General features: G+C 46.0%; 1 protein-coding gene across 2 annotated transcripts in view; it reads left to right on the forward strand.

Annotated features, from left to right (window-relative positions):
- The window catches only part of MAP3K5 (mitogen-activated protein kinase kinase kinase 5), a 1,111,277-nt gene that overhangs the window by 497,629 nt on the left and 600,332 nt on the right, over positions 1–13,316 (forward strand). For both annotated transcript variants that reach the window (XM_078649188.1, XM_078649189.1), the window contains exon 7: positions 3,206–3,376. In XM_078649188.1, the coding sequence (XP_078505314.1) occupies positions 3,206–3,376 (171 nt within the window). The remainder of the gene's footprint in view (positions 1–3,205; positions 3,377–13,316) is intronic.

Below are 13,316 nucleotides of genomic sequence, written 5' to 3' on the forward strand. Positions count from 1 at the left end.
AAGAAGTGCCTCCAAGGGTCAGTCGGCTGACCCTATGGTCCCCCACCAGGACCTTCAAAGCTCAAATAGCCCAACTCAGCAAGTCAGTAGTCACTTCGGAAGAATCAGCGCTGACTGCTGTTGGACGCCCCAGGAGACCGACCCTCTATGACCAAAAGTTGCACTGAAGTCAGCCACACCTGGGAGTGTCATTGGAGTCCAGATTAGTTGCCCAAGTGGTACACCAGCCTCCACCAAAAGATCTTGCTGGGACCCCTGTGGACGGAGACTGTTAGCCCAGCCGCAGCTGGTCTTCTAATGTCTCAAAGAGACCTCTGTTGCCAAAGTCACCACACCTGACCCATGGACTGAAGAATAATTGCAAAGGCACCCCCCGTCGTCCTCCCAGCACCCAGAGCATCATTTAGCATCTTCCATCTCCTGCATCTGCAGCATCAGGACCACTCAGTTGAAGTTTATGGCGGTCGTGCTATAGAGTTTGGAACTGGACAGGAAAATACTTCTCCCTGTCGAATTTGGTCATCCAAGTTGGGCCGGAGTAGACAAACTCAACTCTTAGAAAGTTTTCAAAAGTTAACAAACGTTATTGTTACCAATGTTTGTTGGTGGTTAAACTGAGGACTGTCATGTTTGTTGTGGGTGTGTCAATGGTAAAAGAATGCAATGTAAAAATTGACAAAGCCAAGAGCTCTAACTTTGGCGGCTAGGCGTTTGGCTTTGTCAATGTGTTATTTGGTCTCCTAATCTTTATTGTTGAGGTAGCTGCCAGTCCTTCGTCAATTGAAAAAACCAACATTGACTAAAAGCAACAATAAATTTTGGTTTCAAAAAGTACGCTTTGCTTCTGTAGTTCCCGGTCATTGAAGGGAACTACTGTGTATGTGGGTGTGCTCCTTGTGAAAAGGTGGAACGCTGTCACTCACAGTTCTTGTTAGCCAGTAGCTGAAGTGGGTCAACTTATTAACCCATGCTTCATGCTGTAGTGGGTGAATAAAAGCTGCAAAACTATATTGTTGAAATACCAATTTACAGCAAATTACTGAGAGATTTAAAGTTGGCACGAATAAATCCACATTTTTACCTTGCTGTAGGTGACCACGTAGTTATGTTACTACAGCAGTATAACTAGACTTGGCACAGCTGACAAATCTGCCTTGGAAATCTGGTGTTATAGTCTTTTTTTGTCTTTTTTGCAAGCATTTACCACTAGAATACAAAGGGGAGAAAAAAAGAATGCCGCCTAAATTTGGCAGCTGCATGCTTGCAATAATATCTTAAAAAAAAAAAAAACACTAATCACCAAATATATAATTTTAATAAAACATATTTGTGCTTCCTATATGGCAAACTGATATAGAAACCCTTTTTTCATTTTAAGGCACATCTCAGGAAAGTATGATTCTTATTGGCATAAAGAAAAGGTACCATTGGCTTTGAATTACTGATACCTGAAGCAATGAGTAGCTAGGCAGCATGGGCCTTAATGACCGCGTCCCAAAGATATATTTTAAACACACAAGGATTAAAAAAAAAGTAAGAAAAAAACACATTGACCCATTGAGCCTTGGCGCTGCTGTTCACTTTCTGGGCGGGTGTGCACATGGAGACACAATATGGGATTACTTACAGTAGAAAAGAGCCAAAGGCTGAAACCCTTGCACTGTGCTGTAAGCCATGGTGGAAGTCAGAAAAAATATGGATGACATTTGAATGTGACCAATGGACGAAGAAGGCTGTTCGAAAGCCACTGTATGGTTGCATCCTCATATTTTATATTTATGATTTTTTTAATTATATAACACTGTTGATATTTCTAAATCTGTGCACTGGTTAAATGTAAAAACTGCCAAATACGCAATCATGGTCCCTGAAAGCAATGGAGATGGTAACCTTTTGTTTCTTGATTATTGCAGTGGTTCCCAATCTGTGTGCTGTGGCTCCCTGGTGTGCCATCAAAACTAGCCAGGGGAGACGCGCACCAAGCACTTTAACATATTTATTGTTGATGTGTTTGTTGGTTTCAGTTAAACTAATTAAACTTAATCGCATGATGTTGATGATTTGTAAGTGGTATGCCTAAATCTGTAAATGTAATGCTTAATTCATGGCATGTCGTCGGAGATGACCTCCATATTCCACTGGATCACCACGTTTCAACAATGGAAGACGCCAGATTCATTTTGTTATACACATTGATAGTTTCGTTTTTTTCCAAATGGATTTTACACCAATGCACTTTATCAGGAGAGTAAAGTTGTCGGGTTTCTCAAACACACTAAGTGATATTAAGTATTGACATGTGTACTTGAACCATAGGTACTTCCAGTATACATTTCTCCCAGTACACACACATTTTCAGACAGGCCTGCTCTCTCCATGAGCATAGGGAAGTAATACACCAGATACAGCCTAATGGCAACATTTGGAAGCAAGAAAGAGGGATTTGTAAAAAATTAAATTTGAGGATTGTATTTAGCTTGCATTGAATTGGAGGGGAACTTAGGGAGGAAACAGCTCAAATAAAGCTGTATTGGTTTACAAGAAATTGTGAGTCATCCTGCTGAAACTGATATGTTGGCACATATGACATAGGTACAAATGGAAGTCCATGCAAATATTCTTCAAGCGCAGAAACACTTTGGCAATGGGGCCTACATGCATACGGGTGCTATCTAGTACTGTAAGAGGGATGCAAAAGTGTGAAAGGGTTCTCCAAAAAAGGCATGGGCAAAGAAGTGGAAGTAGGAATATTTTATTGGAGGGGCTGCCTTACTAATAGGAAACACCCTGCGTATATGATTATAATACTTGCAGCTGCCACTGGTTAAATTAACAGACGTACATGCCCTAGGATATGATCCACACTTGGTCTGGTGTACACATTTGTAATGTGAAAGGGGCACCATGAAGGTATACGCAATATTTTGCAGAACAAAAAGCTCATGAAAAGACCATTAAACAATCTGTTCGTTTGAACCTCAAGCTCCCTATCTTTGCTGTTTAGATTTGTTAGGAGTAGAGTCTGACCTCCGATGTTCTGACCTCACTTAATTCAGACTAGGCAGGTTATTCAGAGTTTGTTGCTGTTATTAAACTGTTTTGAAACTTTATTTTGCTTGGAGTCTGAGGTAGGCACTCACCAATTGTGAGTCAAAACATGGATCCTGGCTGGCAGCACTGACCCATCCTTGTTTTCCCTTTGCAGGAGAAACCTTCCTGGGGACAGACAAAAAGCTCTGGATGTCATGATGCCTCTGGTACAATACGAGGACCAAGTGCCGTCAGATATGTACTGTCTTGTTGGACGAATCTATAGAGATATGTTCTTTGATTCTGGCTTCACGGACACAGAGAGCAGAGACAAGGGTGCTGCCTGGTAATGAATAATCCATTTTCTTTGTTTATATTTGCATGGTTCATGATCTCATATGCGCTTACTCATAACGGTAGTGCCGGGCTTATGGATTACTAATAATACTGACATGTTTAATGGAAAAAGTTTCCAATGTGAAAGGCGTCTGAAAATCTACACTCTCCCTGGATCACACAATATATTTACTGTATTTTTAAATTAACTTTTAACTTTTCACTGTTTCTTTTTTATGTTTTCTTGTATGGTATAGTTAGCAGGGGTGTCACCCCACTGCTTTTAAGCAACGAGAAATATAAAATGTTATTGTATTGTAATTGCATTTGTATAGCGCTTACTACCCCTTACGAGGCGTAAAAGCGCTTTTTCGGCGAGTAGCATGCTACTCCGGGACCTATTGAGGATTAGTGTTGAATTAGTATAGTGAAACATGCAAGTAAATTTTAAGTGGTGGATAGGTTAGTCAGTTATTTGGATTTGAAGGATAGCAGAATGATAAAAGAGAAAAATAGGTTTGTATTTATATAGCGCTTGTTATCCCCGATGGGGTATTGAAGCGCGCTACTCCGGAAAACCACAGAGGATTAGTTGTGAATTAGTATGGTGAAATATGAAAGTAATTTGAGTGGTGCATATTAGTCAGTTATTTGGAGTGAGAAGGATAGCAGAGGGATAGAAGGGGAAGAAAGGTTTGCATTCATATAGCACCTGTTAACCCTGATGGGTGTTGAAGCGCTTTTCTGGCGAGTAGCTCGCTACTCCGGAACCCATAAAGCATTAGTGTTGAAAGTTAGTATAGTGAAATATGAAGTAATTTGAGTGGTGGATATGTTATTCAGTTATTTGGATAGAGAAGGGTAGGTGGCGGGATAGAAGAGGGAAAGAGGTTTGTATTTATATAGCGCTTGCTACCCCTGGTTTTAAAGCGCTTTTTTGGCGAGTAGCAGGCTACTCTGGAACCCATAAGGATTAGTGTTGAATTAGTATAGTGAAATGTGAAATTAATTTGAGTGGTGGATATGTTAGGCAGTTATTTGGATTGAGAAGGGTTGGGGAGGGGTAGAAAAGGGAAAAAGGTTTGCATTTGTATAGCGCGTGTAACCCTGATGGGGCTGTTGAAACACTTTATTGGCGAGTAGCACGCTACTCTGTAACCCATAAAGGATTAGTGGTGAATTAATATAGTGGAATATGGAATTTGAGAAGCGAACATGTTAGTCTGTTATTTTGATTGAAAAGGATAGTGGAGGGATAGAAGAGTGAAGGACTGTATTTTCTTCTTTTTTTTAGGTCATAGCAGTAGGAGGAGGCTTTTGGCTGAGTAAAAAGGGTTTTTGGAGGAGAAGAGTCAGGGGGAAGAGTTTAGAAAGGTTTGTTTTGGGGGATCAGTATAGTAAAAGAGGTGTTGGATGATGCAGGGAGGGGTAGAGTAGGAGGGAGTCTAGAATGGGTTATTTTGGGGATCATGGTAGTGGTATGGGCTTGGGGATAAATGAGAGAGTGGATGTAGAGGATATATTGATAGATGTATAGGGTGAGAGATAGGGTAGTGCATTGGAAAGAGTAGTAGAATGAAGTTTGAGATGAGTCAGAAAGTTGGGCTAGAAGATATATATATAGAAGTATAGGTGGAGAAATAGGGTAGTGCATTGGAAATGCCAAATTAGAAGAAAGTAGTAAATATATAGATCCAAAAGTATATAGATGCATAAAGGATGTTAGTATATGTAGATTAAATATATTGATAGAGGTACAGGATGAGAAATAGGGTAGTGCATTGGATATGCTTTTTTCAGGAGAAAAGTAACTGACACAGATCCAAGTACATGGGGGTACATAGCTGCGCAATGGAATCAATTACATGTAGACCAAAGATGTTTTTGTAATTTTTTTAACATAATTATTATCCATGTTTATACAAAGCAATACACAACTAGAAGTACATATCTATAGTGAAAATAAATGCTTATATACAGAGGGATATGCTGTAAATTATGTGGGGAAGAGCCAATTCTTGAGTAGGTTTCTGAATATAAGGTGGTTGTCGGTGGATCTTATGTTGGGGGTAAAGAGCTCCATAGTTTGGCTGCTTGAACGGAGAAGGATGTGCCACCCATGGTATTTTTCTTGTATCTTGGGATTTTGCGATGAGATGCCCCTTTAGAGCGGAGGTTCCTTTGTTGAATGTGTTTAGTGATTTTATTCCTGATTAAGAGCGGTCCCATTCCATGTATTGCTTTGTGGGTGATACAAAGTAGCTTGAACGTGGATCTTCCGGCAACCGTTAACCAATACAGGATTTTCAAGGCAGGTGAGATGTGGTCTCGCGGTTTGATATGCAAGAGTAGTCTGGCAGCCGAGATGTGGTCTTGCGGTTTGATATGATAAACAAGAGTAGTATGGCAGCCGAGTTCTGAATCCATTGTAGTCTTTTCATGGTCGTTAAAGGTGATCCGTGGTAGAGGCTATTGGCATAATTGAGTTTGGACAGAACAAGGGAGATGGTAGCTTGGACTTTGTGTGGAAACCCCAAATGAGGGAAAATTTGTTGCAGCGTTTTTTATAGTGACAAAGCTTGATCTTGCTAGTTTGTCCACTTGGGCATCATCGACAGCTGGGAGTCCATGGTCATTCCGAGGTTTCTTACTTTCTTCGATACTTTAGGCGGTGATCCCAGTTCATCTGGCCAGGCGTCAAGCGGCTCATTCAGTTTCCAATCGCCACACGTGAGTATTTTTGTTTTGGAAGCATTCAATTTGAGATGGGTCCAAGTCATCAACGGCTCTGAGACAACTGAAAATTGGGGATTTTCCATGTCTTTGGGTCATTCTAGTTGAAGTAGTATTTGAGTGTCATCTGCATAGTTATAGCACGTGAGGTGAAATTGATTGATCAGTGCCGGTAATGACTTCATGTAGATGTTTGAAAAGCATGGGCGAGATGATAGAGCCTTGAGGGACCCCTGCTTTTGTGGAGTATGGTTTGGACGACAAAGGTGGGGTATGGATGACGTTAATTCTGTTTTGAAGGTCGGGCGCAATCCAGTCTAGAGCAGTTCCCTCTATGCCGGCTTTGTTTCAGAGTATCATGGTCAACTGTGTCAAAGGCAGCTGAGAGGTCCAAGAGGAATAGCGCAGCAACCTCGTTGCGGTTTACGGTATTCTTCAGGTCATCCCAGTTGGCAAGGAGGGCAGATTCAGTGCCTCTTCCCGGGCAGAATCCTGTTTGGAAGTCTGAAATTAGGTCATTCTCTTCAATAAATTGTGACATCTGGGCGAATGCTGCTCTTTCTATCAGTTTGCCCAGGAAAGGTCCAGTTGTTATGGATCTGTAGTTGTCAGGGTTCAGCTGGTCCAAGTTTGTTTTCTTCCGTAAAGGGCATATGTGTGATTTTTTTTTTTTTAGTTCTTCTGGAAATATTCCGGTAGTTAAGGATTCGTTGAGGATTCTTCTTACTGGAGTGGCAGCAGAGGTTGTTAAAAGAGTTCTCTTGAAAGTTTGTGATGGACAGGGGTCAGAAGGGCTGCCGGCAGGCCTGCTTGCTTTGACCCGGTACACAAATTCATTTTTTGAGATGTTTTGTTGGAAGGAGCTTTGCAGTGGGCGGGTGGGCGGGGCTGCTCTGCTGTCTGAGTAGGGCAGGGGAGGAGTGGTTTGCCCACTCCTGACTGCGCAATGACTGTTTGGTCGGCTCTTTGGCCGCCCAAACCAGTCATGCGCACTTTCACCTTCTCCAGGCAAGCTGCATTGCAGCCTGCATGGAGAACATGCCCACCCCTCCAGCCCGTAGCTGAGCACTGTCTCAAGGGGCTCAGACCAAATCACAACGCTGCATTGCCTTGTTGTGAATTGTCAGGGGAGGGAGCCTGGCTGCCTGCTTCCTGGTCCTGTCTGAGACAGGAGGGCAGGAGCACATTAGATGCGTGACCCGACTCGAGGTAAGAACTTTAAAAAAAATGTACATCCGACCCCTGCGCGACTCCCCCCACGACCCCCAAAGTCCCCCCTACTACCCCCCGACCCCCCCCCCCCCAAGTGACAACCCAGACTCCCCCTGCGCCCGCCTCCCACCCATGAGCCATGCCGGCCGCGACAGATAGTTGATAGTTATAGTATTTTATTAATGCTTTTCTGATGAATATACATTTTCTTCTAGATATATGTGCATTTATAGTTTTGTGTGGTTACTGTTTGTTTTCGAAATCCATCAGTAGACAAGCAATGGCAAACCCAATAGGTCTCGCTTTTGGGATTGGAGGCTTTAGGGTTTAGGGATGGGTAAGGGGAATTTTAGGGTTTAGGGGTAATGGTGCAGGATGATGAGTATTTTTAGGGTTTAGGGGTGGGTAAGGGAAATGGGTGCAAAGGGTATTTTTGGGGTTTAGAGATGGGTATAGGGTGGTAAATGTGAATTTACAAAATGGTAGTTTGAGGGGTTCCCCTTAATGAAGAAAAAAAATACATTCATAATTACATTTAAAACAAGCATTTGCAATGCAATAGGTCTCGCTTTTGGGGCCTTATAAGAATTTTGTAATGCAGCATATTGTGTTGTCCTTGAAGCTTTCAGGTTGCTGAGTCACTGATGAGCAAGCAGTGTCTTGTGATTTTGGGCAGATCACTTGAAAAACAAGCGGCGCTCTCAGAGGTGTGGTGGGTGAAAGTGTAGGGCAAGACTGCACAGGGCAAGTAGGAAACAAGATGCAATGGTGAAAATGAAAGTGGTGAGGGGAGGGAGAGACGCAGTGAGACTGGAACCAATCAAAGAGTTTGTTAAGCGTGGCTACTCACCCATGAGGGTCTCAAGGCGGCGGTGGTGGGGGCAGGGTGGGGGGGGGGGGACTGCAGGTCCTGATCGGCGTTGAGGTTCAGGGAAAGGGCCAGGTCTTGAGATCCTTTCTAAATCGGGTCAGCGACTGGGATAGCCTGAGGTGGAGTCGCAGGGTGTTCCAGGTTTTGGCAGCGAGTTAGGAAAAGGATCTTCTTCCATCCCTGGTCTTGCAGTTCCGAAGGACGGTGGCAAGGACCAGTTCGGCAGAACAGAGGTTTCTGGTGGCTACATGGCATTGGAGGTGGCAGTTCAGGTGTTCAGGTGTTCTGATCCAGTGTCAATGAGGACTTTGTAGGCATGTGTGAGGAGCTTGAATGTGACTCTTTTGTTGACTGGGAGCCAGTGGAGTTCTCGCAGGTGTTAAGAGGTGTGGCGTGAGATGTTGAGGACCAGTCTGGCTGTGACTTTCTGAACATTCTACAGTTTCTCGAGGAGTTTCTGGAGGACGCCTGCGTAGAGTGCGTTGCTGTAGTCGAGTCTGCTGCTGATGAGTGTGTGGGTGACCATCTTTCTGGCCTCAGTGGGGATTTATCTGAAGGTCTTTCGAAGCAGGCGAAGTGTGTGGAAGTATGAGGAGGAGATGGCGTTGATCTGGTGGTTCGTCATGAGTTCAGTATGATGCAGAGGTTTTAGTCCAGTATCATGCAGAGGTTTTATGAATGGTTTATTGGTGTTGGGGGCGGGGGTTCCTAATGTGGTGGGCCACCGGGAGTCTTCCCAAGTGGAGGTGTTGGGCCCCAGGGTGAGGACTTAGGTCTTCTCTGAGTTGATCTTGAGACAGCTCTCTCATATCCAGGTAGCGACGGCCTTTATTCTGTTGTGGAAGTTGTTTCTGGCAACTGTTGGCTCGTTGATGAGTGAGAGGATCAGCTGGGTGTCGTCAGCCTAGGAGACAATGTTTAATTCATCGCTTCCGACTATGGCTGCCAGCGAGGCCATGTAGACGTTCAAAAAGGGTGAGGCTCAGGGAGGATTCCTGGGGGACTCCGCAGCCAATCTCCGAGGGTTCTGAAAGGAACGGTGGTAGTCTGACTCACTGTGTTCTACTGGTGAGTAAGGAACAGATCCAGTCCTGTGCTTTGTCGCAGCTGCCTACATCGTGGAGTCTCGTGCTTAGGGTGCCATGTGATACTGTGTCAAAGGCGGCTGAGAGTTCCAGGAGGATTAGGGCTGCTGTTTCTCTTCAGTCGAGGAGGACGATCTTGTTACTGTGGTTGCTTCTGAAGCCAGATTGAGAGGAGTCCAGGACATGGTTGGCTTCAATGAACTCAGAGTTAGGAATTGATGGCCTTCTCAATGACCTTAGCTGGGAAGGGGAGCATGTAGATGGGTCTGAAATTCTTGAGGTCTGTCGGATCAGCTGACAGTTTCTTCAGTAGGGGATTGATCTCTGCATGCTTCCAATCATCGGGGAAGGTGGCGGTCTTGATGGAAGAGTTGATGGTTTGCGTAATGCGGGGGTGATGTAGGCGGAAGCTTTGTGGAAGATGTCGTGTGGGCAGGGTTCTGAAGGTGCTCCGTAGTGAATGCTCTTCATGGTCTTGAGTGTTTTCCGTGGTGAGTAGGGTCCAGTTGAGCAGGATCTGTTGGGCAGTGGCGTCGTCACGTGTGGTGCTGGTGGGAGTTATGAGCGAGTCTTGGGTGTCGAAGCTGTTGTAGATCTGCTTGATCTTCTGGTGGAAGTAGGTGCAGAGTTTGTTGCAGAGGTCTTGGGAGGTTGGGACTTCTTTGGTCTCACTGTTGGGTTTGGCAAACTCCTCGACAATGGCAAAGAGTTCTCTGCTGTTGTGTTCCCTGACGTTGATTCTATTGTTTTCTTTGTAGTTTTGAGAAGGAAGTGGTGTGTGGTAACGGAGGCTTTGAAGTCTGCGTGGGCTTCCGGGGTTTGTTGTTCCTCCATCTCTTCTTGAGCCTTCTACAGGTACATCTGGACTCGTGGAGGGGGCAGGGAACCAACTGGCTTTCTTGGAGTGTTGCTTGCTGGGTGTTTTCTTGTGATGTGCCAGCGCATCAGAGCAGTAGGAGATCCATTGGTGGATGTTGTGCGCTGCGGACTTGGCGCCCTTGGAATTCAGCGGTGTGATTGTGCTGAAGGTGGCATTGAGGTGTGCTTCAGTGACCTTGGTGCAGTTGTAGCGGAGAAGGAGGGGGGTGTCGGTGGGTTTGGTGAAGGTGAAATTAACGTAGTGGTGGTCGGTCCATTGGATTTCATAGGTGTAGCTGTAGGTGATGATTTTGCTGGCAGAGAAGGCCGGGTCGAGCATGTGTTCCACCGTGTGGGTTGGAGAAGCAACTAGCTGCTTGAGTCCGATGTTGGCTAGGCTCTCCAGAAGGGATGCAGTGTTCGGCTCATTGGGGTTGTCTAGGTGGAAGTTGAGGTCACAGAAAAGGTTGTAATCAATAGGTACGAGAGCCTGGGGTGTGATGGAGTCAATGTTGGTGAAGAGCAGGCGGTCTATAGACGAGTGTGCCACGTAGGGTGGTGTTGTGGTAGGTCTGGACCTTGAAGTGGAGATATTCCATGGTTGTCGATTGGTTGTTCGAGTGGGTGGTTAGGCGGAGGGAGTTCTTGTGGACGATGATATGCCTAATCCTGATCGACTGGTGTGGCGCTTTTGGGTGATCTAGTAGCGGTCGGGGATGGTGATGTCCGGGCCCAAGCTGGGGTTCGTCCAGATTTCCGTGAGGAATGCGATGTCGGGAGAAAGGAAGTCGAGGAGGTCCCAGATTTCCGTGGCGTGTTTGTGAAAGACAGCATTTGAGCTTATAAATGTCTATAACTAACAACATTTAAAAAACAGCAATTAAACAACATCAAACAGCTGTGAAGGGCATGCAGTCAGAGCTGCTGACTCAGGAATTTGAACCTTGGCATTGGCTCAACATTCTGTGATTTTGGGCAAACCACTTAAAATGCAAGCAGCAATCTCGTGGGGGGGTTGGGTGAAGGGGTAGGAAGAGACGGCACAGAGCGAGCAGGCTGCCACATGCAGGAAACAAGATGCGATGATGAAAATGAAAGCGGTGTCCTGTGATTTGGGCTAATCACCTAAAATACTAGCAGCAAATTCGGAGGGGTAATAGGTGCAGGGTCAATGGGTAGGGAGAGAGGGCACAGGGCGAGCAGGAAACAAGACGAAATGGTGAAAATGAAAGCGGTTTAGGGGTGGGGAGATACAGCACGCAATGTGATTTGAACAGCATTTGAGCTTATAAATGACTCCATCTGGCAACATTTAAAAAACACCAATGAAACAGCATCAAACATGCTGTGAGGGGCGTGTGGTCAGAGCTACTGACTCGTTAGTTTGAGTCTCGGCGTTGGCTAAACATAATGGGATGTTGGGCAAATCACTTAAAATACAAGCCGCAATCTCGAAGGATTGGTGGAGGCGGGGTGAAGCAAGAGATGGCACAGGACGAGCAGGAAACTAGACGCAATGGTAACAAGCATTTACAATGCAACGGTTTCGCCTTCTCCCTTCTCCCATCTCCCTCACACCTCCTACCGTCACGCCACAACGACCCCCGCCCCCCACAGCAAACACCAATGTTTCTTTACGCCCAGGGCGCTGTCCACGCGGTCAATCCGATGTAGGGCCTGCCCTGCACTGTAGCATAGTTATCAGGCGAAACCTGGCCAATTGGCAAGGGTGACTAGTTTGTGCCTACTCTCCACAGCTAAAAAGCAACACTCAGCAGGTGTTTGGATGCGAGTATCCACAATGAGTTTTAAAATGGGATGCACAAGGGTAGTTCGGCATCCACCCTGTTGGGTCATCTCTGCTCGCATGCAGTTGTGATCTTACCGTCGCGCCACGCCGTGTTCGGTCGGTGAGTGTCCCCTTCTGCAGCGCCGGTCTCTGGTCCTCACTCAGTTCGATCAAGTGATGCGTACAGCCCCAGCTCCCACTTCCACGCTCTCAGCGTCGCCTGGCACCGCCCACTGTACGTGCTCAGCAGCAGATCAGCACCGCTCCCTCCGCCAATACACCGCCATCTGCCTCCGGGGCACGTAATGAAGAAAATTACATATTTATATGTATTTGTGCCCCCATGCGCTACCCTCTCACCATCTGCCATGTTGAATAAAAACCCTTGCATTACTTCACATTCAGAGGCCTTATTTCTCTGTCACCAGGCCCCTCCATGCCAGACCCTGAAAAAGGCACACGTTGCATTTTCTCTGCAGCACATTAGATAATTTTGCTGAGCAGTCACGGAGAAGAGGCCCAGCCCGGGGTGTCTTAACAGTGTCAAACAAGGGTCGACTTGATAAAGCTGCATTCCGGCCCGAGCAGGAGGCGAGCAGAAGCCCCTCTGCAGAGATAAGGCCCAGTTTTGCTGTCGGCTCTCAGAGATAAGTGGGGCCCATGTCAAGGGAAACCTCCAAGACAGTTACACAAGGGGTGGACAGGAAGGGCCAAACCAACTTGCTAGTATGAAGCAGCAACACTTCTACAGATGAGAGCAATCTGCATGCTGCCCCGAGCTAGAGATAAGACCAGACATGCTAGTCACTCTGACACCCAGGGCCCTCCCTGACCAACAGAAAGGAAACAGCCCTCGTGGAAAAGTCTGATAAAGTTACGCAAACAGGCAGTGCGAGTTTTAGCTGACCTTGCTGCCCCCTCTATGCACCCACCCACCTATGACTCATTACAGTGAACGCCTACATGCTCATATCTTTTTCTTTCCTTCTGCTTGGAGGGCTCCTCCCTATGTATGCAAAGAATGTATAAATATTGTACTCTGTGAATAAAGCTCAGACCACTCCTGTGCCCGCTTGGTGCTGGAGCTCTCCCTTAACTCGAGTTAATGCAATAAAGCCCATTGACTCTAACACCACGGACTCTGCTCCTCATTTATATTTGACCCTTTTTGCATTTATAGAAATTATGATAGTGTAAATAATTTATTTACCACATTTTCTGGCGCCCGAATAGGGACGCATCCCCTTCCCCACGCGCCGGCGATGTAGGTCCGGCCCCTGCCCCCTTCTACAGCCTAGACGGACTTCAAGTGTACACGCCAACGGGACTTCCCGCCAACTCCCTCAGGCCCACGGAGGAGGCGGACTGCGACCAGACATCCACACGAGGCGGTGAGGAAGAT

The sequence above is a fragment of the Lissotriton helveticus genome, chromosome 6, assembly GCF_964261635.1.
Source record: "Lissotriton helveticus chromosome 6, aLisHel1.1, whole genome shotgun sequence".
In the NCBI taxonomy this organism is placed as follows: domain Eukaryota; kingdom Metazoa; phylum Chordata; class Amphibia; order Caudata; family Salamandridae; genus Lissotriton; species Lissotriton helveticus.